The sequence below is a fragment of the Marmota flaviventris genome, chromosome 8 (genome assembly GCF_047511675.1).
Source record: "Marmota flaviventris isolate mMarFla1 chromosome 8, mMarFla1.hap1, whole genome shotgun sequence".
Classification (NCBI taxonomy): domain Eukaryota; kingdom Metazoa; phylum Chordata; class Mammalia; order Rodentia; family Sciuridae; genus Marmota; species Marmota flaviventris.
In genome coordinates this window covers 128,154,329-128,176,695 of record NC_092505.1, presented here as the reverse complement: position 1 = coordinate 128,176,695, position 22,367 = coordinate 128,154,329, and the positions used below count along the sequence as shown (strand labels likewise).

The window sequence follows — 22,367 nt, the reverse complement described above, 5'->3', positions numbered from 1 at the left end:
GTGCCTTTGTAAATAAGCCATCTGCTTTTTTTGATCTTGACTTTTCTGATGCCTTGTTTTGGTGTGGAATAGGCGCTTTACTGACAACTTTTCTTTGAGTCCCCTAAAGAGAAAGTGGGCTAAAAGAAGAGGCTCCTGCTCAAATGCCAGGTCAGCTCTAGGCTTTGGGGAGAGGAGCTGAATGACTAAACTGAGATCATGTCCTAAAAGGAACCCTAGGCTTCGTCCTCTGCTAACCAGTGTTGATTCAGCAAGGATGTGGAGTCTCACTGCGGATTTCAAAGCAAGTTCATGACATCATCTTCAAGAGGACCTGGCCATTTATTGTTAAACTTTAATTCTGAGACAAGATCCTCCCTCAAGCAAATGGATAGTAATGGCACCGACTCAAGATGACAGCCAAGGAGCCAACCCATTTCTGTGAAAGAGGTCTGGTTACCATTACAGACCCTAGGGAGAGCAGGGTGGCATCAGGTTGAGAATGACTGGGTCATGGAATGGCAAGGCCCACTGGGGTGGGAGGATGAGAAGGGACAATTGCCCTTACCTTCAGAGGCCACAGGCTCAGGGAAAAGCCTGAACTCAAGAGAGGACGTTGTGTGCAGTCTAGGAAAATCAGGACTCCCTGAGGTCATGTCAATCCAAATGGTATCTGCCATTCTCTATGCCATCTGCTCCTCTGTGTCATGATGGGAAACATCATGGTGCCTTGGATTGTGTGCACATGAGAAGAGAACTGAGTGTCTACTTTGTTTTATAGGATATTTTAAGTAAAGCTACCCTTGAGTGCCAAGAAAACTAAAACCCACCATATATTCATTCACCAAGACCCAGTGCAAATCCCTGTCAACGGAGCTGTCCTAGAGGCCCAAAGTGACTGTCCTCACTGCCAGCCAGGCCAGATGCTGTAATGTAGACTCCCATAGATTCTCACAAGGTAAGAAAGCACTCTTCCAACAAGCACCACTTGGGGGTGTGCCCATGGCGGGGAAGTAGGGAAACCTTGGCCCACGCAGGCACGTGCCCCCTGAATGTAAGTACATAGAGAGGTGGTGGAGATATTCCCTTGGGCTATTTTTGCCTGTAGTTTTAACACATCTATGCATTATTTTTATTGATGGCAAGACAATCACAGATTATTTGACAATATTGAATATTATTTCAACACGTCGCAGTACTTTTGAATTTCCAAAACTTTTATCACAATGCAAGTTCCAACTTGAGAGCAGGAAAGACAAGAATATACATTGATCACATGTATCTCTTTGTGAGGATGTGTCTGTGGAAGGTGTATACACAAGTCTATCTATATATATAATTATGTACACACATATAAAAACTAAACACGTGACATTTGAGTTACACTCATACATTGGTCCTTGCCCTCCAGAAGAGGTGCCCACTGGGATCCTGCTTCCTCTTCACCTGAAGATAGATTCCTCTCTTAAGATCAGCTCTTAGGCTGATGGTGTGTGGCAGACCCACTACACAAAAATCAGCCCTGACACCTGCTGGCTGCCATTTTGGAGTAGTTTCTGAGAAATTCCAGAATTCCAAAAAAACCTTGTTGGAGTTCTGCCTTTGGAGGAATTCACCCTGTACACCTCAGAAGGTCATTTAGCCCATCTAGGACATGTCTATCAGCAGACTGGAGGGAGCCAATGCCAGCTGGGTGGGAGAGGGGTTATTCTGAGTCACCACCGCCCAATACCTGGCATCGTGCAGGCTGGGGGGGCAGTGGTAAGTCTGGGTCAATTTGGAGTGCCAGCCGAGTGAGTTACAAAGAGAAAGTTTTCTTCCAAGACTTTACATGTTCTCAGGTCTAAGCCATTCTCAGGAATGAGTCAGAATGGTGAGAATGGCTCTCTGGGGGCAGGTCCCAGTACCCTAGGCAGCCTTCTGGAGTCTTTACCTTGATCCTATCCTCAGGTGCCCACAGTGCAGCCACAATATCCACAAAGGTACGTGCACAAAGATTTCAACTGTACCATGCCAGTGGGGTGAAAACATGAAGAAATTGGTTTTTTTTGTTTTTTTGTTTTTTAAGAACAACACTCAGCTGTATTGGCAACTGAGGGTCTGAGAACATGTCTCTCTCAAGGTGGTTCTACCAATCGCCTTCCTCACCCAATAACAGATGGACCATCGGCATTCAGTACAGGCCCTATCAGCCTCCCTGACTGTTGGGAGGAGGGCTCCAGGGTGGTACGCCACCCGGAGTCACACACTGAGTTTCTAAGTCAACCCAGCTTTATGTGCTGGTTGACAGGCTGGTTAGAACATTCCAGAACTATACAGGGTGCCCCGGTCTATAAACCACACCATCTCAGCCCACAGTTGCCAACAGCACCCCGTCCTTCCGATGGCCTCTTGCTTTACTGGTCACTGAGTGGGCACAGAACACACAAGGTTTCCTGTGCCCTTTGCCCCCTTGAGGCTTTTGAGGGTAGGAAAAGGGGAGGCAGAAGCAGTTCCTGGGGGGGCTGCCTGGCCTCCCTATGGTCCACAGCCTTTCTTTTCAGCTCAGGGCCCTGCTCATGCCCCTCGCTGCCCACGGAAGGCCCGAGCCTCTCTGGAGGCTGTTTGGTTCGACCAATGTTTGATTTAACCATGTGGGGCCTGGTTGGTCTGGGCCGTATGGCCCGGGACTGGAGCCTAATTAAGTTACTCAGTTAATCGTTTTAATTTACTGGGCTGGGGAGGGGAGGAAGGCAGAGGTGTTGGACAGTTCAAAGAGAACAGGAAGGAGGAGGTGTGTGGAAAAGGTTTTCTATAAGTTTACAAATATACAAAACCAAAAAGCACATCTTTCAAATAAAAATGACTACATTTTTATCTGGCAAAAAGTTGTATACACATGATTTAAATTTTTTTTTTTTAATTTTAACAGTTTTTGGCAATCTTAATAAAGTACAATATATTACAACCAAACCAAAAAATAGTCGTTTGAGTAACAGCTGTTAAGAGTGATGTGATCCCTGATGCCCAGCCTCCCTCCCCATCCCACCCTACTCCTAGAGACAGAGAGAAAAGAAAAGTCCTCCCATCTTGATGAACTCATTCCCCACCCCCATAGGAAGCTAACCAATAGGAAGCAACACAACAAGCGAGTAGTGTCGGAGGAAGCCGAGGTCAGGCTCCACATTAGCAGGAACAGCCGCCCTCGCTGGCCGGGGGCTCCTGGGGTTTGTCCAGCTTGATGTCGATCACTGCAGGGGTGCCGGCTAAGGAAGATGACTCTCGCTGAGAGCCCTGCAGGCCCTGTCCATCCAGAGCACAGCTTGTCCTGGGCTGTGACATCACTGGCACACAGGCCAGGAGTCCCTGTCCTACCTATCAGCTCCATCACCAGACAGGCCCGAATGCTCACATGTGAAAGCACAGGAGAGCGCGGCCCTGCCCTGGTGGGCAGCAGGGGCACTGAGCCTGCACGCTTGTCAGAGCAGGTCACTTAGATTCCCAGGTGGCTAATGTGGGAGGCCATACCCACTGGATCTAAACATGGCCCCCTCTCCAGCCCTTTCCTTCGGTGCCCTTAGGGACCGTGGGCCCAAGTAGCACTTATCAGCACCAGAGGAAGAGGTTCAAAACACAACCAGGTTGTTCCTTCCTCTTCTCACCAGGAGGAATAAACCAGAGACTTTCATTATTTAGATCTTGTAATTATGGCTGACCAAGCCCTCGGTACCACAACAGGATCACTCTTCTTGGGCTGGGTTTTAGTGAGGATTTTTTGTTTTGTGTTTTGGTAATGGGGATTGAATCCAGGGGTGCTTTACCACTGAGCCACATCCCCAGCCCTTTCTATATTTTGAGACAGGATCTCACTAAGTTAGAACCTCCCTAAATTGCTGATGCTGGCCTTGAATTGAGATTCCTCCTAGAATTAAAGGTGTGCACCACTGGCACAGGCCCAGATGGGCTCTAGTTCCTGTAGAACTGCAATGGGGGTGGGGGTGGGGCGTGGGGGGATCACAAGTCCTGCTTATCACTCATTGCTAGCATCCTGGGGAGGTTTTTGTGTCCCTTGTTTGAGGACAACAGGAGAGATTCTTATGCTTAAAGTATCATGAAAAGCCATGTGTGTCCTGAAGATCACATTGTTGCTCCTTGGCTGTTAGGAAGCTCAGAATCAATACTGCCACCTCGAACAACTGCTCAGCTGTGACAGGTATTTTAAGTATGCCTTCATCTCCCACTTTCCTGTGTGTGTGTGTGGGTGTGTGTGTGTGTACACACAGTCCTATCTTGTTCCTGTGTATGTATGCAGGTACGTGAACACATACATACTCTATTCCATGGCAGAATACAAACAAAATGGTCAACAGGTCATAAGTGACCGCCTGCCTTCCACTGCCCCGCTTCATCCTCTCCACCCCCATCAGGTAGTCCTACTTTTCTGCTCCCTATTGTTTTAACAAACCCACAGCCAAGAAGGCCCTGCTGTTGGGCTTGGGGTATAGCTCAGTGATAAGGTACTTGCCTAGCATGCTCAAGGCCCAGGGTTAGATCCTCAGTATTGCAGAGAAATAGAATAAAATATAAATAAATTAAATAAATAAATAAAATCACTTAAAAAAAAAAATAAAAAAACCAACAACCTAGCCCCTCTGCTGCTCTCTGCCACCTGTGGTTCTGTGGCCTCTGCTGATCCCAGACCCCCTCTGCACTGCTGGCCCAGGCATCAGCCTCACTGGATTCTCCTGATCTCCAGGAGCCCCCTCTGAGCCTACCCAGCCTTTTCTCAGTACGGTGCCTTCCCAAAGCCAGTTCTGGTGTGACGGTTGATGAGTGGCCTCTGGCTCATCCCCTGTCATTGATCCCACAGGCTTGGCAGTCAGATCCTCCCCCTGCAAACATGACCTCTGCTCCCCTTCCTTCCTGTGCACAGACTGTTTTTTCCCCCATACCCAGACTCCCTCGCCTGCTCCGCCTGGACAAAGTGTCCTCCTCCTTTGTTCAGGGCTCCTGCATTTGTTGCCTCCTCTGAGGAGCTTTTCTAGGTAAAATTGAGCACCTACTCTGTGCTGGGCACTAGGCTAGGCCCCACTAAGGTGCTGCCGCACTTCAACATGAGACTTCAGGCCGTGCAGTAAAACATGACTGTCCAGCCAGGGGACGGGGGACGGAGGAGCCTGGTGCACACCAAGGCCATCTGACCATAGAGTTATGTTCTTATTCATTCATTTGTTGCTGCTGAGAATGGAACCGAGGGCCTTGCACATCTTAAGCACAAGCCCTGCTGCTGAGCTACATCCCCAGCCCAGAGTTCCATTTTTGAATGACCCAGCTGTGCCACAGTCCTCTTGCACTAGGTTTTCACCCTCATGTCCACTGTGGGTGCCATCCTGTGCATGCCCTCTAACCACGAGATGCCAGTAACATTTTTCTCTTTCCCCCAACTTTCGACAACCAAAAATGTTTAGAAATGTTGCCAAATGTCCTCTGTGGGGAAGCGGGGAATATTTTCGGCTTGAGAACCACTGGATCTAGCTGAAAGGTTGGTCCTAGTTACAGCATTAATTTCTGTCCAATATGAAAGCTACCTGACTGCCATTAAAAATAAACCTTCTCCAGTGCTGCGGGACTCAGAGGGCTTTTGTACACTGCACAGCGGCAGTTCCCAAGTGGACTGCATCAAACATCTCCTGGGAAACTCGCTAAAAATACATCTCCCTGGGCCCCACATCAGTCGATCCGGGGATGGGCTCAGGGTGTATACTTTGAGCGAGTTCCCTGGGAGAGTCCCAGTGCACAGACACCTGGGGAACGGATTCTACAGACAGGCCCAGAACAGCACTGTTCAGAAGAACGGTTTGCAAGAGTGGACATGTTCTACGTCTGACCGTCCCACATGGTAGCCATCAGCAACACAGCAACCAAGGCTAGTGAAGTGAGGAACTGAACTTCAAACTGGATCCAACTTTAAATGTGTACAGCCACAGGTGGCATCAGTACTGGCAAGTACAGGTTTAGATCATCTGCCCGAGATTCCACACATACTCTTGTCACTTAATGTCACCTCTTTCTTGTAATGACACATACCAGTGCAATACAGTGCCTGCTGAGTGAAAAGGATGGGCAAGAATGAGTGGACCCGTGTCTAAATGATCCCCAGAAGAGGAAACCCCTTGTGGAAGTTGCCAATAAGCCTCAAGAGGCTTGTTATGTGCCTTTCTTGCAGGCAGAGCCCAGAGAGCCCCCCTGTTCCTCTTGCTCAAGTATGGCTCATCACAGACCACATTCAGGGCACACTTCCTCTTCCCTCTGGTCCTTGGGATAGCGATGGGTGGACCCAGACGGCCAGTTACAATCTTGCCCCAACCTGCCGGGCATGTGTCCCCCATTCCAGGTTCTCTAAGGTTGCCACACCTCTCTGTCTGGGGTGTCAGCTATGCTTGTGCTCTGTTTGAGAGTATAAGGATGGCAGGATGCAAGTGTTTGGAATTGGTCCCAGCCATCAACTGACCAAATGGGAGGCCTTGGGCCTGCTCTTCCCTGCTTGGGGTATGACTGTCCTGTCCCCTTAGGACCACTTCATGAGGTGCCCAAGTTACTTTGCAAATGCCAGCCTTATTCAGAAAGAGCCCAGGACCCATACACAGAGACATGCTGTTTGGGCAGAAAGCAGGAGAAGGAGCCTTGCGTATGCAGACCCAGCGAGGGGCTTGAGGCTTAACCACTTTGTGGCCCCTCGGTCCCACTTAGTTGAGAAAGCAGAGGATGAGTGGGGGTGGGCTGCTGGGCAGAAGGGCCAGCAGGGCAGCCCTGGGGGAAGCACCCTATCTTGGGTGTGAAGATGAGGCCCAGTAGCCCTTCATGTGGACCTGGAAGCAGCAGACGGGCCCGCCATGCCCTGAGCCAAGTGAGGGTGAGTATGAACTTTGCATATGTCACAAAGCAGAACCTCTGTGTCCTTGCTCTTCATGCTGAATACAGTTCCAACACGACTTCCAAGAACATAGCTCCCAAACACCTGGGTTTGAGCCATCAGTAAACATATAAGTGCCAGGCCACCACCCTGGCTGAACCACCTGGTCCCTTTCAGGATCTAGGGGGTCTGCTCTAGGCTGTTCCAGCCCCTTCCTCATATCAGGCCCCAGCCAGAGGGCTCCTAGGCAGAGAGAGGGTGGGACTGTATCTGCTAGAAAAGGATCAGAGACTACATAGTCCTGTGCCATCTGCTTGCTATCTGCCCTGTGTTCTTTCTCCCCAAGGGCCCAGAGGTCACCTGCAGCTGGGTGAGACAGTGACGATGTGCTAATTGGAACCCTGAACTTGGACCCTGGGAGAATGTGAATGAAACACTCACCCTGACCAGTTTGCTGTGGTCTTCAGAGTGGGCAGGACGTGAAGCGGGCTGTCTGCAACCCGCTCCTCATTGCATCTCGTCTCCTCCTGCCCTTGGTCCTCTCTCATCCTGCCCCGCAGGTTGCCTTCAGTATGTTCTGGCACGTCACAGGAGCCCCTGCCCGGTGACACCATGGGCTGTGCCCCGAGACATGCAGCCAGCTCTGCTGAGGGCACTGTGAGGTGCCCCAACACGCTTCCTCACCTGGAACTGGAGTCTCACCACGGACAATCAGGTGACACTCCCTTTGGCCACTGGGCATCCTCTGGGTTTGGTGAGGCACATGCTCCCTGGGTCTCAAGACTACTCTGAGAGTCCCTTGAGGAGGCTGGAGGGCCAACTGTCCCTACAGCCTGTCTCAGGCTTCCCCTGGCTGTAGCCTCCCCGCCCCCACCCTGGCACTGGGCTGCATCAGGCAGAGGGGCGTCACCTCTGGTTTCTAGCATCAAGTTATTCATTTCTTTTGTTTCAACCCTCTTCAGCTGGAAGGGGCTCTTTGGCCTCTCTGGCGTCCTTCTCTGACCTGTCACGGGTTTCTACCCTTGAGGACCTATAGGGACGAGTGGACGATGCTGGGAAGCTGCTTTGGGGAGACACATTCTGTTCTGAAGGGTGCAGGCTGGGACATGAGTGCCCAGTCTCTAGTGGCTAACTTGAACTGGAGCATCTGAGTAGGTGCAAGGAAGGGCTGTCTGTGGGTGATGCCCTCACCTACCAAAGCCACTCTCATCTGATCCTTGAGGGAAGATGTTTTAGAATGGAACAGAACTGGATATGGAGGAAGCAAGCTGGAGTATAAATCCTAACTCCATAACTTACATGCTGTGTGACTTTAGGCAAACCAGGCTACCTCTCTGAACCTCAATGTCAGCATGTAGGTCTTGGCCCAGGTTCGGGTTGGACTATGTGAGTGGTGTATAACCCTGTTCCATAGAGCAATGGGGAGGTGGGGGCTGTGCAAGCCGGGGCACAGGACATGGAAGGGGCCTCAGGTGGGGGACTTGTCCCATGTGGAGTAGCATGAACCCACAGGCTCAGTGTTCGGAAGCCACCTCTGCAGTGGAGAGGCCACCTGTACCCATGAAACGCACGTGGGTGTTCAGATAAAGAAGGAACAGCCACCTCTTCTTGCTCCCCGCCCCTCACCATCATGCTTACACACCCCTTTGAAAGGTCTCCCCACGCCGCTGTGGAAGAAGATGGCATCGACGGCTAGAGCTGGCTAGGGCTCAAAGACCATGGGGCTCAGCCCTGTCCCTGGGCACAGGTGGCCCCAGCAGTCCAGGGAGGCTGCATGGAGGCCCAGCAAGAGCTTCTCTGCTGCAGGAAAATATTATTTAGAGAAAAATATTATTTAGAGAAAAGGTTTCTCGGGCTCATCTTTTCACTCACTTGTCAAAGGAAAAGGATACTCCCCTCTTTGCTCTTCTCCTGGACATTCTCCATGCCGGGCAGAGCCGACGCCACACGTCGGAAGAGCTGCAGAGACGGGGAGATCAGGGTGAGCCCCGGGGCTGCCCCCACCTACACTGGGCCAGCAATGAGCTGGGCTCCCACAGTCAGGCCCTGGGTGGGCTTCTGTCCACCGCCCTCCTGGGCACTGGGTGTGGGAAACCAGCTTCCCACTTTCCCTTGAGACAAGTGACCCTCTTCCTTGGGGACCTGTGACCCATGGCTCAGAGGCAGCTCGGCTGGGAGCTAGGGCCTCAGTCACAGTGAGGGTCATGGTGAGTGTGAACACAGCAAGCACTGAGGTCTGTTTGGATGTGTGTGTAGGTGTGGGTGTGATATGCATACTATGTGTGTGTGTGTGTGTGTGTCTATATAAACAAATGAGGGAGTGAATGTGTGGGATTCTGTGTGTTTTTGTAAGTGTGGGTGTGTGTTGGGTGTTTGTGTGTGCATGTACTGCTTCTGTGTGTGAATGTGTGTGTGTGTGTGTGTGTGAGTGTGTTGGGGCGGGGCTTGGCAGGCGGGAGTGCAGTGGTCTGATGCTTATGTCCTCCCAACCTCAAATGCCGACACCTATTTCCCCATGTGACAGTATTAAGAGGTGGGGCCTTTCCGGAGGTGATCGGTCATGAGGGCAGAGCCTTTACAAATAGCATTAATGCCCTTACAAAAGAGGCCCGAGGGACCGTGCTTGTCCCTTCCATGTGAAGATACAGTTAGAAGGTACCATCTGTGAGGAAACAGGCCCTCACCAGACACTGAATCTGCCACACCTCCATTTTGGACTTGTGGCCCCCAAAACTCTGAGAAAAAAAAAATTCTGTTACTTATATAAAGTCACCCACTCTATGGCAGTTTGTTACAGTAGCTCAAACAGGCTAACATATAAACATTCCCCTTCTCTCCACAAATGCTAGTTGCAGGAACTCAGTGGGCTCTGGGCTGAAAACCACTGCATGAGATCTCAGAAGACAGAGTGAGTCTTATTCAGGTCTCAGGCCAGGCTGGGTGACAAGGTGAGGGCCCAAGTGCGGAAGCCGCTGGTGGGCCCTGCAGGGTGTGGGACCCTGCCTGTAGAGGGCTAGGACAAGTGGGCAAGCCTGGGTCTCCCCTTGTGAGTGTTCTTCATGGCCTTGTGTAGGTAGCCCCACTCTGCCGATTATTGGATGGATGATAGCTTCTGCCAATGGCCAAGGAGGATGCTCTTGGGGTGGGGGTGGGTCTCTGTGAGCAGATATGTTCTCGTTGAGCGTGCACAGTCTGCACTGCAGGAACTCCTTCCCTGAACCACACAGGGTTTGAAGGGACCTCCTGCTGCCTGGGTTGCAGAGCATTCTGGGAGCAGTGGGGGCATCAATGTCTCCCTGACCCAGAAGGCTGGGCAGCTGCCCCCTTCTCTAAGGTCGGCCTAGCCCTGGCCTCTGCTCCACTGTGCCCATGACTTTTCATCAGGACCCATAAGGAGCAACAGCCTAGGCTCCCCTGTGTGTCCCCAGGGCATGCTTCCTCCTCCAGGGGACACCATGACAGTTCTCACTTTACACCTGTCACGGATGGAGACTGAGAAGGGGGTGGGGATGAACAAAGCCATCTGAGATCCCGGGAGATCTGTGTCCTCCCTCAGGTCATCACAGTGCCCCTCCCACTGTCTCTTCCTGCTCCTCTGGCCCCTCCTCCTCCACTACCACCAGCACTGCCCGCATGGACGGCACTCACTGTATCCAGAAGGCCATCTGTAGCTTGCCTCATGTTCCCAGGCGATGCTGGGGCTGAAGGGCAAAAGGGACACCAGCCAGGTTCCTCAGCATCCCCCGACCCACCGCAGGCGCCCTGCTGCCAAGCCTCTGAGTGCCCCCTCCTCGCCACCTTGCCAAGGCCCCCTGGTCCTGGAAGGCAAGGCTCCCCCCCTTGGCTTGAGCCCAGGCCTCCTCCAGCAGCCTGGTAAAGCCTATGGACGCCCTCCTAAGGTACAAAACCAAGTTCATAGGTTTATAGAGGAGACCATTTGGTACTGAATGAAATAGTTCTAAAATATTTAGGAAGAAACAAATTTGTGACGTAGTGACACTTGTGCTTCCTTGTGAACATATTAAACTGCAGGAACTAGCCGTAGCCCTAATAACTACTACGATGTTCATGTAGCCATGCATGTAAAGTCCAGGACACCTGCCACACTCTGAGGCCATAACAAAACACCCGTGATTCCTGAGGGGGAGAAGGAGTCACAGATTCCTGCTAATGTCACTGAACCTGGTTGCCTGCATTCATCGCCGAAGGACGTGCTACAGTAATTTAGAGGTCAGAGACGGCACAGGTGGGATTATCTCGAGCCCAGGCCTGCCGACTGCTGAATTCTCTCTTGGGCACTCCTTGGGTTCTGTGGATCCCGGGTAAGAGTCGCTGCTCCACGGCTCAGCCCTAACTCCACCTCCTTTCCCTCCACCCTGGGCGTTGGGCTCCTTGCTCCAAGTCCAAGTTGCCCTCCAAGGTGCTGAGCACTTGATGGATACAAGGCAGGAACCCAAGATGTCTGGCAGCGCTCCTCCCAAGTGAGGTAAGAGGCTAGGAACCCTGGCTTCCTGCAGTCACCTGGGAGTCAGTGCTGGACACTGTACAGCCTGCTACAGGGGCCCACGACTGGTCACTGCTCTGGTGGCTGGTGACCGGCAGTATCCAAATGGCTCCTGAAGTGAGTGCTCTGTCCCCCTCACATGCTCTACCCCACAGGAAGTCAGCTTCCTCCCCCTCTGCACAGGTTTATGGGTGTTTTGTTGGTGACCTTGATCCCTGGACCAGGCTCTAAGGGCAGGGCAGTCGCCACCTGAGGCTCAGCACCCCCAGAAGCCCCGGGTGGGCCTCCTGGCCAGCTGTGCTGGGGCCGGCACAGGTGTGTCCTCACCTGCTTCACGTTGTAGCCAGTCTTTGCACTGGTCTCGATGAACATGACACTCAGTTCTTTGGCGCGCTGCTCCCCTTCCTCGATGGTTATCTGCCTGGAGAAGAGGGGATGAGGGGAAAATCAGTTCCATAGAGGAGCGGCCCCTGGCAGGAAGGCCCTTGCCTTCCAGGACCAGGGGGCCTTGGCAAGGTGGCGAGGAGGGGGCACTCAGAGGCTTGGCAGCAGGGCGCCTGCGGTGGGTCGGGGGATGCTGAGGAACCTGGCTGGTGTCCCTTTTGCCCTTCAGCCCCAGCATCGCCTGGGAACATGAGGCAAGCTACAGATGGCCTTCTGGATACAGTGAGTGCCGTCCATGCGGGCAGTGCTGGTGGTAGTGGAGGAGGAGGGGCCAGAGGAGCAGGAAGAGACAGTGGGAGGGGCACTGTGATGACCTGAGGGAGGACACAGATCTCCCGGGATCTCAGATGGCTTTGTTCATCCCCACCCCCTTCTCAGTCTCCATCCGTGACAGGTGTAAAGTGAGAACTGTCATGGTGTCCCCTGGAGGAGGAAGCATGCCCTGGGGACACACAGGGGAGCCTAGGCTGTTGCTCCTTATGGGTCCTGATGAAAAGTCATGGGCACAGTGGAGCAGAGGGCAGGGATCACCTGGCAGGGCAAAGGGAGCTACCAGGGCCCTTGGTGAGCAGAAGACAGGCTACGAGCACAGGGGTCCGTCCAAGGACGAAGCCAATCCCAGTCTCTCCAGGGTGAAGAGGGCCCAGGGCACAGAGCACACCAGCCCCTTTCCCTGCTCCTTCCACGGTGTCTTCTGAGCTCAGGAGCAGGCCTATCACCCACCGGCCTTTCCCAACTCTCACTAGTTCAAGAGCCTGTTTGTGAAGAGCTTCCAGCTACAAGCTGCCCTGGGTGACATCATCAGCCCCCATTCCCAAATGCAAATGCCAAGGTTGAAAGTGGCTCCCCCAAGGCCACAGAGCTTCATAGCAAAGGAGCAAGCATCAGAGCCCATTTTCCCCATGTGACACAGGACTCCAGGAAGGCACGCACTGGTCACGTTGCAAGAGGCCCAGGCACCTTGCTGGAGTCTATGACCTGTGGCTTTATCTGTCCGGGTTGGGGTCAGGTAGAATAAGTGGACAAATGTGTGTAAAGGACACCTAAGTCAGCCGGCATACTGGAGGGCACGGAGACACCTCTCCCACAGAAGCGTCTCCCCAGACCACACACAGCAAGCCAGGCCAAGCAGGCTGGGGATCAGGCTTGTTCTGCCGACAGGCTGCAGGCTCACGTCTAGAGCAGGGTGTTCACACCCTACGCACCAGTGCAGGCTTCTCACAGCGGCAGACCTACACAGTAGGAGCAGAAGCTCCTGGGACCAGGGGACTGTGCTGTGACCATGACGGGGGCCCAGACCACACACTGCTGGGCGATGCACACGGCTCAGTGCCTGCCCTGCTGGGCAGTGGAAGATGGCAGCTTCAGAAATCACACACCCATGGTTGGAAAGGGTACTTCCAAGTGTGCCTAAAACTCCTGGGCCCAGGGACAGGTCCGAAGGACACACTTGCCATCCACGCATCCCCGAGTTCCTGGTCCAGAGCAGTTACCCAGGAGCAAAGGGCAGGCCTGTCTCGCCAGCCTCTGCACCTCTGTGCCCCGGTACCCACCTCTTGTCAGCCAGGTCCGTCTTGTTGCCCACCAGCATGATGATCACGTCACTGCCCCTCTCTGTCCTGACGTCATCGATCCACTTAGAGGTCTGTTGGAAGGAGTTGAGGTCTGGAGGCAGAAAGGGGGACAGTGGAGATGAGAGCCAGCCCTCAGAGAGGCCAGGAGTGGCTTAGACACCTATGAAGAGGGAAAGCACAGCCCACGCAGACCAGTCCACTGGGAACTGAGCCCTGGGGAACCCCTTGAACGGCTCAGCCACCCTTTTGGGAGAGGAGTGGCCTTACCTAGAAAGCCACCGTCTCGAGTTCCACATGAAATAATGCCTTTAGAAGCCATCATGAGACCTGACTTTGGGGTTCCGAATAAAATGTGAGAAATGGGTGCACGGACTCCACTGAGCCTGGAAGCAGGGAGGGGCTGGAGGCGGACACTCAGCCCCCAGGGAAGGAGCGCCCTACAGAGTGGCCTCCCCAGAGGGAGTGTCGGGCAGCTTGGGAGAGGACAGGCGGGTGAGGAGAACCCCAGACTCTGCAGGCAAAGGGGCTAGGAAGGCAACCCAGGGCCAGGAGCACTCCGTCAGCCAGAGAGCAGGGCTGTTTCTGGGCAGCCTGGTCTCTCTCAGCAGACGTGACCGTCCTCATGGGGAGGTCACTCCCAGGTCACTGGGTGGTGTCTGCCACTCGGCAGTCCACATCCCTGGTGCAGGGGAGGCAGCCTGGCCTGGCAAGCCCTCATTCCCTGCAGCCTGGTCTCCCTTCTGCTGGGGATCAGGCCATGTGGGCCCAGGTCCTCGGAGACCCAGCTCCTACCTGCACTCAGGGAAAGTGGTGGGTGGACTAAGGGACAGGCAGAGCTGGGGCACACGTGTGACTTCCCACCTTAAGCATAATCACGACCATGGGCTTCCATTTTACAGGCCCAGGCAGCTCTGGCTCTATGTCAGCCCCCACTGCAGTCCCCGACTCTCTCTCAGCGTTGTGCAGGCCTCGAGAATGCCTGCTTGGGACACAGAGCACAATGGGCGAGCAGGGCTGCCAGCCCCGGGGTTCCCAAGGCTCCTTGGCTGCCCTGTGAGGTGCTGAGACCCCAGTGACAGATCCTGCCTGCTGGGTCTGGGTTGGCACAGGCCATTGTCTTCTCCCACCCTGATGAACATACCCAGACGTCATCCAGGGCAGTGAAGAGTGAGAGGGGCTTGGGGCAGGGCCAGCCTCGTGAGCATCTGCTCCCCAGACCCCCAGGACCCTGCTCCAAGCAGGACTAACCAGCCCAGGCCAGGTCTGTCACAGGTGTGTGTGGGACAGTGGAAAGCAACTCACACCCAACCCGGGCCTCTGCCTTCCTGCATTCAGGGCTCAAGCACAGGTGTGTGTACATGCACACACACCTGGCCGGCGAGGGTCATTCCCGGGCCCTGGGTCCTCCGAGAGCCTCCCTCCATGGAGCATAGACCTTCACTCACTTGTGATGTCGTACACCACCACGGCCACAGTGGAGTCCCGGATGTAGCTGGGGATCAGGCTGCGGAACCGCTCCTGGCCGGCTGTGTCCCAGAGCTGCAGTCGCACCTGCACGGAGAGGGGCACAGGGGTGAGGGGGCCAGCGAGGTCCTCGACCAGCCTGGGGCCCAGGCTCTGTGATTCTGGCACTGCCAGGCTCGTGCCGCCAGGCTTGGCACAGGCTCTGGGGTCCCAGGAGATAAGCCCACGGAAACCTTCCTGTCCTCCCAGATTTAAAATCAGGTGCTCACCGTGCGGTCCTCCAAGTACATGGTTTTTGACAAGAAGTCGATCCCGATGGTTGCCTGTTAGAAAAGCATGGAAAGGTCAAGACAGAAAGGTCTCCAGCAAAAAAACAAAAGTGCAGGGTCCCCAGGCAATGGCATGGCAGATAGAGGGGGGCACTGCCACCCATCCAGGAAAGTCTCCGTCCACTGGCTCTTTTCTCCTCAAGCCAACAAAATGAGAGCTGATAGTTACCAGCACCCCGTGTCACACCTGTGCCTCTCCTATCCTGACACCTGTAAGGGGCAGCCAGCCTTGCAACCAGAGAGCCAGGACCTGCCACTCCCTTACTGTGTGGCCTTGTGCAGGCCACCAACCCACTCTGGCCTCACCTGCACCCAGTACCCATGAGTAGGAGCTAAGGGAAGCTGTCAGTGTGAAACGGAGATATCATTGCTGCATAATTAATAATGACAAAGACTCAGACACGGCCTGGACATCCGGGTCCTTGACTAAGGACAGGGATTAGAATCATAGGCAGCCATTAAAAATCATGTTCTTGAAAAATCCTTAAGGATCTGGGGAAGCAAATTATCGAGTGAGAAGCCGCACACTATAAAACATCGTGTGTAGTGTGATCCCAATTCGATTAACTGAAGTAGATGCATGAATATTTTTCATGTTTTCTCAGACACTGAAGTAAATCGGATGCACTTCATACCAGTGTCTATATAAGAACATTATGGGCATCTTTTGTGATTCCTTCATTATGTATTTTTCTTTTTTTGGACTGGGGATTGAACCCAGGGGTGCTTAACCACTGAGCCACATCCCCAGCCCTTTTTTATATTTTATTTAGAGACAGGGTCTTGCTGAGTTGCTGAGGCTGGCTTTGAACTTGTGATCCTCCTGCCTTAGCCTCCCAAGCCTCTGGGATTAAAGGTGTGTGTGTGTGTGCCACCATGCCTGGCTATTTTTCTATTTTCTACAAAAAGTTCTGAAATTTAAAACAAAGTCTTCTGAAATAAAAATAAGTTTAAGAAATGCGTTTCACTGCATGGAAAACTACGCAGTGACTACTGACTATGAAAAACAGAACCAAGGGGAACCCGAGGCCCGAAGGCTGATGGCATGGGTGTGCACCAGTGCGCGTGAGCAGGTGTGCACGATGCCACCCCAAACTCAGTCCACAAAGCACGGAAGGCTGCTGGAACACCAAGGTACAGAGTACTGCTCAACCCTCTAGAACAGACGACTCTGGAACATGGGGACAGGCACACACCACAGACACGGCCTCGCCCCATCCCTTATTTGAGGATAAAAGGACAGGCCAGGGAAGTTAAAGCGTGTGTCTGTGGGACCATGCCAATCAGCGGCAGGGCTGTGAGCCCAGTGATGAACCCTGGCAACACTGGGCTCTTCCAGCATCGTGTCCTGCCTGGCATGGTCACTGGGGGCAAGCCTGACCCACGAGAGCTTGTGGATGTGGGGGTCACACACTTTCATGGGGTGTGATGGTAGATGTTACTCAGGAATCTTTGTCTTCTCCTACCCTTAAGGAGGAACGTGCAGAGCAAGTAGGAATCTCTCAACTCACCAGTGCTCGGGGGGCTCCCAGGAGTGCCAAGCTCCTCTGCGGAGTGACTCTTAATCCAAACCAGGGGCCTGGGCTCAGGACTGAGGCGGAGGCTGCCAGCTATCACCCAGATGTGTGGGGGCGACTCGAGGCTGCCCCACACAAGATTCCTTTGCTGCTGGGTGGCTAAGACGTGGTCAAAGAATGTGAAGGTCATGTACATATCACTGGGGGGGCTCCTCTGTGGGTGGCATGCCCACAGCCACCCCCTTTTCTCTCCCATTGCTTGGAATGCAATCAGGTGGTGAGGGGTCATCATGGCCCATCCAGGTGAGGATGACAGAGGAGAAATGACAGACCCACCGAGCCTGACTCCCTGGCCCTAGGAACTGCCTCGGCAGCACTGGACTCCTTACACCCAGATTGTTGTGTTACAGAGACTCTTCTATTTTGTTTAGGCCACCATCATTTAGGGTTTCTGTGGACACAGACCAACAGAGCAATGAACCATGAAGAAGCAGATCCCCAAATGCCAGGTGGTGACGTTGCTGATGATAACTGTAACAATGACAAACCTGTTTTACCTCAAATATGCACAAGCTACTTTTTTCTTCCAGGGAGGGTAGAGAAATCGCCAGATGACATGATGAGGCATTGGAACCCAGGAAAACTCAGCTCAGTGGCCCCCATAATTATCAACACCAGGTACTGGATGGACACCTGCGTACCATTATCTCTATTACACCTCCCCGTGACCTGGCCAAGAGGTGGCAATGAGGAAACCATGGCTGGAAGAGATCAGCTTCCTATCTGCCCCTCCTTTTAGTCCAGCTTGTAAGTTGCTGCATTAGAGCAACCTCTGGTCCCTTAACCGTCCACTTTCTCACACCTGTTTGGGCCACATTCTCCGCCCAACCAGTCACTGAGCCACTGTGGGTCTTCCCGCATCTTCATAGACAGGTAACACAGTGTAGATATTGTCTCTGGGTACAACTGAGACACCAGCTCTGTTTGACACCACCTTCCTAAGTTCTGCTTTCAATAGTGGCTGAGTAGCTTGTATCTAATGACTCTAATCTCTGGTAAAATGCAAGAAATAAACAATTTCCAAGCAATAAAGAGCAACTGAAAAATAGATAGGCCATGGGGGAGTTTCCATCTCTGAAGGAACAAGGTAGATCCTACATTTCAGCAGTTTTCCTGCTTTAGAAACTACCCAGTCCCAGAAAGTCCAAGAGGTTTGGTGGATACCTGAGGCTTCTCCTAGGAACCCCAGAAGAGCTGGTTTTGGAAGGAGGGCCATGATCTCAGGACTGAGTATTACACCAGAGGACTAAGGGAAAAACAGAAAGAGATCTATCTTTGCAAAGTCTCAACATGGTAAGTACCTACCCCCTGAGAAAGATTAGCTTAATTAATCCCCTCATTAATTGCCTATTCAAATAGACCTGAATATTCTTTAAAGGAAGATACTAGAATTCCAGAGTCTTCACAATGTACTATTCATTATTAAAAAAAAAAAAAAAAGATAACATGATAAGAATAAAAAGAGTGTTAGACATGTGGAGAAGCAGGAAGTTCAAGTCATAATCAAAAGGAAAAAAAAAAAAACCTCAACAGAAGCAGACTCCTAGATGACCAAATGTTGGATTAGCAGGCCAGGACCTTGAAAAATAATGCTTACAAATAAGTATAAAAATCCTTTTAAAAGTATTAAATAAAATAAAAGTATTAAATAAAAGTATTAAATAAAATAAATAAGTATTAAAATCCTTTTAAAAGCTCAGTGGTAGAGCGCACACCTAGCGTGTTCGAGGCCCTGGGTTCGATCCCCAACACCACATAAAAATAAATAAATAAATAAAATAAAGGTATTGTGTCCAACTACAACTAAAAAATATTTTGAAAAATCCTTTTAAAAAATGGATATGAGGGGTGACTTTCAAGAGATATATGTCAACTTTAAACCAAACAGGACATGAGCAGGGAAAGCCAGAGGCAAGAGACTACTTTCTATTTTGCCTCCTAATGTCTTCGAGGGTCCCCTTCTCTCCCTCTGCACCAGGACTGCCTTCACGTAAACCTTGAACCAACCTCTTTTACCTGAATCACTTTGCTGCCTGACTGGCCTCTTGGATTTCGAGCTTTTCTCTTGTGACTATTGTTCATACAGCAACCAGTGTGTTTTTCTGAAATACACAGCCGACCACATCGCTCCCTGCTGGTCCCTAGGAAATAATCCAAACCTTTGGGTTTGGCCTACAAAGCTGTTCGGGGCTTGCCATTGCTGCTTGGCTTCCGATGAGCTCAACACCCAGCTTGACTTTGTGACGATACTGTTCGGAACTTCCAAGTCGCTCCGTTTACCTTTTCTAGTGCCATTCTCTTCTCGGGATATTCTTCCACCTGGTTAATAGGTATTCAGGATTTGAGATCTAGCTTCTCTGAAAGTCACTTTCCAAATCCTCAGGTTGCTTCCAAGGCCCCTCATTTAACTATCCTGACTGAATTGGGAAGATCTCATCCTGGCCAATCTCTGCCTCTGGCCAGCCAGTCAGCAATTCTCAGCCTGCAGCCAATCACATCAGGAGCTGGATAAACATGTAGATTCCTGAGCCCCATTCAGGCAGACACCATCCCAAGCTCTGGGTGTCTGCTTGAGTCTGGAATCAGAATCCCAGCGAGTTCTCAGACAACTCATTTGCAATAAATGTGGCATCTGGCAGCAGCAGGTTCCCTGCAGAGGGGCATATCTATGCAGAGGAAGATTCTGGTCCTAGATGAAGAAGCCAGGCTCACTCAGAAGCAAGGCCGCACAGTCCGCGGTTGCCAAAGCTGGGAGGTGAATCCACATCTCCCTAACTGCACAGTCCCTGCTGCTGACTTTTCAGCTATTCTCTCTCTCTCTCCCCTTCTCTCTATCTCTCTCTCTGCTTCCTGAAATCCCTTCAGTTTCTGAAACTGACACTCCGTTTGCCTTTGGGTCACATCCTGTCTGGCTCCCTGTTGTCCAAACTTGATGGTCATTAGCCATAATAGCTCAGCAGAGCCCACTTAAGAGGAAGTTAATTTGCATTTTAGCAGGAAAAAAAAAATAAAGTCAGCTCTCTAAGGACAGAATAGAAGGAACTTTAAAAAAAAAAAAAAGGCGGGGGGGGGGGATTTGGCTGGCTCTCCATTACCAGAGCATTTCTAGCTCCTTGGCAGCATCTGTTTTCCCAGACACAAGACACAAGCAGCTGGCTCCACATGGCTGCCAGCTGGGGCCCATCTCTCCCAGAAAGGTCAGATCTGCAGGGAGAAGGTGGACATGGTTTTTCCTGGGCACCTCCTTTGCAGCAGGCAGACAAGAAATTTGTACCCAGTCACTTATGACTTCTGGTGCCTATTGTGTGCCGCCCACCGGGAGCTTCCGACTTCGTGGAGAAGCTGATACAGAGGGTTGTGGCTGCCAGATAGAGAGCTTCTAGGGGTGCAGGACTGGAAGACTTTGCTTCTGGTAGAGTTCTTGAGGAATGATGGGGCAAATAAGCAAGTGCTAAATATGCAGATATGCATATAAGCTTTCCAGCAGGGGAGTGTGGGGGAGTATCGGAGGATGGAAAGACATCTCACGGGGAGGGAGCATGGGAGCTCTGACGTTTGTCATGGCGGACAAAAATCCTCCAACCCTCCTTGCAGATGACTATTGTGAACTCTGAACAAAATAAAACCGTTGTCTGAAGTTTCTGGAAATTGCCTAAAGCAGGTAGAAACTGGAAGGGAATCGGTCAAAATCAATTAAAAGGAAAAACACCGATAAAATTCTGGTTTTTATGACTCCTCACCTGTGGGCAGGCCCCAGTTGCAGCTGAGGGGTTGGAAGAGTTGGAAAGAAACCCACAGTTTTACTGATGAAGAAATTAAAGGATTGACTGCAAAATTACCAAAGCTGCCAGAAAATCTTGGAGGAGGGCTGGGGATGTGGCTCCGTGCTAGAGCTCTTGCCTAGCATGCACGAGGCCCCGAGTTCGATCCCCAGTACTGTGAAATAAATCCTGGAGACGAGAAAGCTACAGAGAAGGGACCCCAAAGTGTGCAAATAGATGCTGCCCCAAGCAGCCTACTGGAGACTGAAAACAAAAGACAATAAATAAATAAATAAACAAACAAACAAATAAATAATATATAAAAAATCCAAACAGGACTTTCAGTTGCTGCCTATCACAAGGGAGAGAACTGAGAAATGGGGGATCCAAACAATTTAGCTGCCTGCTGAAAAAACTAATTCTTATCAAACAAGGCAAGTAGAGTTCATGGTCTTAATCACAACGTGGATGGAGGCTATAACCTCAAATTCCTATGCATAGCAAATGAGAGGAAAATGTGAGCCGTACTCAAGAACAAAGAGAATAAATGGAGCCCAACCCTGAGCTGACCCAGATGTTAAAAGTAGCAATAATTATATTACAACTGTTAATGTTATTATGCTCAAATATATGAAGAAAATTATGCTTATAATGAAGGCACAGATTCAAACATTTCAGCAAAGAGAAACTATAAAGAAGAATCGGATACAAAATTTAGAACTGAGAGATCAATAAATGAATTTAGAAATTACTGCTGGGTTTAACAGTAAATTGGAGAGTACAGCTGTAACAGACAGAGAAGCTGAAAACAGATCAATAGAAATTATCCAAAAGGAAGCACAGAGAGAAAAGAAATTTTAAAAATTCCCTCATAGAGCCTTGATAATGCGTAGCACAATATCAAACAGTTTAATTGCAGTCCCAGAAGAGGATAGGAAGGATGGAACACAAAATTGTTTTGAAGACATAATGGCCAAAAGTTTCCTAAATTCATAAATAAAAAGCTACATTTACACATTCAAGAAACTTGGTAATTAAGTAGGATTAAACAAACAAACAAACACCTAGGTGAAGCGGCACACGCCTGTAATCCCAGCGGCTGGGGAGGCTGAGGCAGGAGGACTGCAAGTTCAAATCCAGCCTCAGCAAAAAACGAGGCACTAAGCAACTCAGTGAGACCCTGTGTCTAAATAAAATGCAAAATAGGGCCGGAGATGTGGCTCAGTGGCCCTGAGTTCAATCCCCAGTCCCCCGCCCCCCCAAAATCAATTCACATCAAAGTCCAATTGCTGGAACCAAATATAAAGATCAGATCTTACAAACAGCCAGAGAAAAATGAGACATGGCATGCAAGGGAATGATGACAGGGATGACAGCCGACAGAAAAACTGGGAGGCCGGCACAGCAGAATGACATCACTAAGGTGCCAGCAGAAAGAATAAGTGGACTCGGATTACTAAATGCAGAAAAAATATTCTTCAAAAGTGGAGGTAAAATCAAAACATTTTTAGGTAAATGAAAACAAAGAAACTGTGGCCTGCAGCACTTCAAAAAAAAAAAAAAATGTTAAAGGACATGGTTCAGCCTGAAGGGAAAAGATACTAACAGGAACTAGGAATTCTGAAAGAATTAAGAGCTTTAGAAAGATAAACACCTGGGTCAAAGCTTGGTGTGGTGGAGCACACCTATAATCCCAGCAACTTGGGAGGCCGAGACAGGAGGATTTGCAGGTTCAAGGCTTGTCCAGGCGACTTAGCAAGACTCTGTCTCAAAATAAAAAGGGCTAGGGATGTAGCTCAGTGGTGGAGCAACCTGGGTCCAATCCCCAGTATGGGAAAGAAAA

General features: G+C 51.1%; 1 protein-coding gene across 2 annotated transcripts in view; it reads right to left on the bottom strand.

The window, feature by feature from the left end:
* Positions 1-3,144: 3,144 nt before the first annotated feature.
* Rab6b (RAB6B, member RAS oncogene family) overlaps positions 3,145-22,367 on the bottom strand; it is a 57,977-nt gene continuing 38,754 nt past the window's right edge. The window contains exons 3-8 of one of the 2 annotated variants that reach the window (XM_027933826.3): positions 15,127-15,180; positions 14,839-14,944; positions 13,373-13,484; positions 11,703-11,796; positions 8,764-8,830; positions 3,145-3,209 (exon numbers count right to left, since the gene is read on the bottom strand). In XM_027933826.3, coding sequence (XP_027789627.1) covers positions 3,145-3,209; positions 8,764-8,830; positions 11,703-11,796; positions 13,373-13,484; positions 14,839-14,944; positions 15,127-15,180 — 498 coding nt within the window. The remainder of the gene's footprint in view (positions 3,210-8,763; positions 8,831-11,702; positions 11,797-13,372; positions 13,485-14,838; positions 14,945-15,126; positions 15,181-22,367) is intronic. The other variant, XM_027933828.1, reaches the window with a different exon arrangement.